Raw genomic sequence first — 616 nt, forward strand, 5'->3', positions numbered from 1 at the left:
CCCCCCCGTAACAAGGCCGCAGACGGTCCCCCCCGGACGCAGAGGGCCACTCACGTTTCACCCCGAGGCCTACACCCCCCCCCACCTCACCAGCGCTCGCGGCTCCTCTCAGGCCCGCCAGAGAGCCCCTCACTGCGCACGCGCAGCTTTCTGCACCGGCGGCCGGGGAAGGCGGCACTTCCGGCTTCCGTGCGGGGAAGCGCATCCGGGTCGCGATGGGGGTCACGAGAGACAAAAGGCTTCCGGGTTCGGGGCGGGGCCAGGCGCTTCCGCGTTGTGTGGGGGGGGGCGGGGAGCGGCTCGTTGGGCCCCCGCAGGTGCGCGCGGGGCGGGCCGGGGATGCGGCGGCCGTAGGGAGCGCGCGGGGGGCGGCGGGGCCTCGCCATGCGCTACAGCGAGCGGGAGCTGCTGTCCCTGTCCCGGCAGCCGGCCGAGAAGGCGGCGGAGATCCTGATGCGGGTGCCCAAGAAGGGGAGCGGTGAGGGAGCGGGGCCGCTGGGCGGGGGCTGGGGGCGATGGGGGGGGGGGGGGGGGGGGGAGGGGGGGGGGGGGGGGGGGGGGGGGGTGGGGGGGGGCGGGGGGGGGGGGGGGGGGGGGGGGGGGGGGGGGGGGGGGG

General features: G+C 79.2%; 2 protein-coding genes across 5 annotated transcripts in view; one reads left to right on the forward strand and one right to left on the reverse strand.

Annotated features, from left to right (window-relative positions):
• The window catches only part of SF3A2 (splicing factor 3a subunit 2), a 9,538-nt gene extending 9,300 nt beyond the window's left edge, over positions 1-238 (reverse strand). Inside the window, exon 1 of one of the 2 annotated variants that reach the window (XM_034755633.1) lies at positions 91-238. The gene's annotated coding sequence lies outside the window, so the exon portion shown is untranslated. Of the gene's footprint in view, positions 1-85 lie in introns of both variants that reach the window. The other variant, XM_034755635.1, reaches the window with a different exon arrangement.
• Positions 239-312: 74 nt separating this feature from the next.
• PLEKHJ1 (pleckstrin homology domain containing J1) overlaps positions 313-616 on the forward strand; it is a 34,022-nt gene continuing 33,718 nt past the window's right edge. Inside the window, exon 1 of one of the 3 annotated variants that reach the window (XM_034755637.1) lies at positions 313-478. In XM_034755637.1, the coding sequence (XP_034611528.1) occupies positions 385-478 (94 nt within the window). In that variant the 5' untranslated portion in view covers positions 313-384. The remainder of the gene's footprint in view (positions 479-616) is intronic. The other 2 variants (XM_034755638.1, XM_034755636.1) reach the window with 2 other exon arrangements.

This window comes from Trachemys scripta, chromosome 22 (genome assembly GCF_013100865.1).
Source record: "Trachemys scripta elegans isolate TJP31775 chromosome 22, CAS_Tse_1.0, whole genome shotgun sequence".
Taxonomy (NCBI): Eukaryota; Metazoa; Chordata; order Testudines; family Emydidae; genus Trachemys; species Trachemys scripta.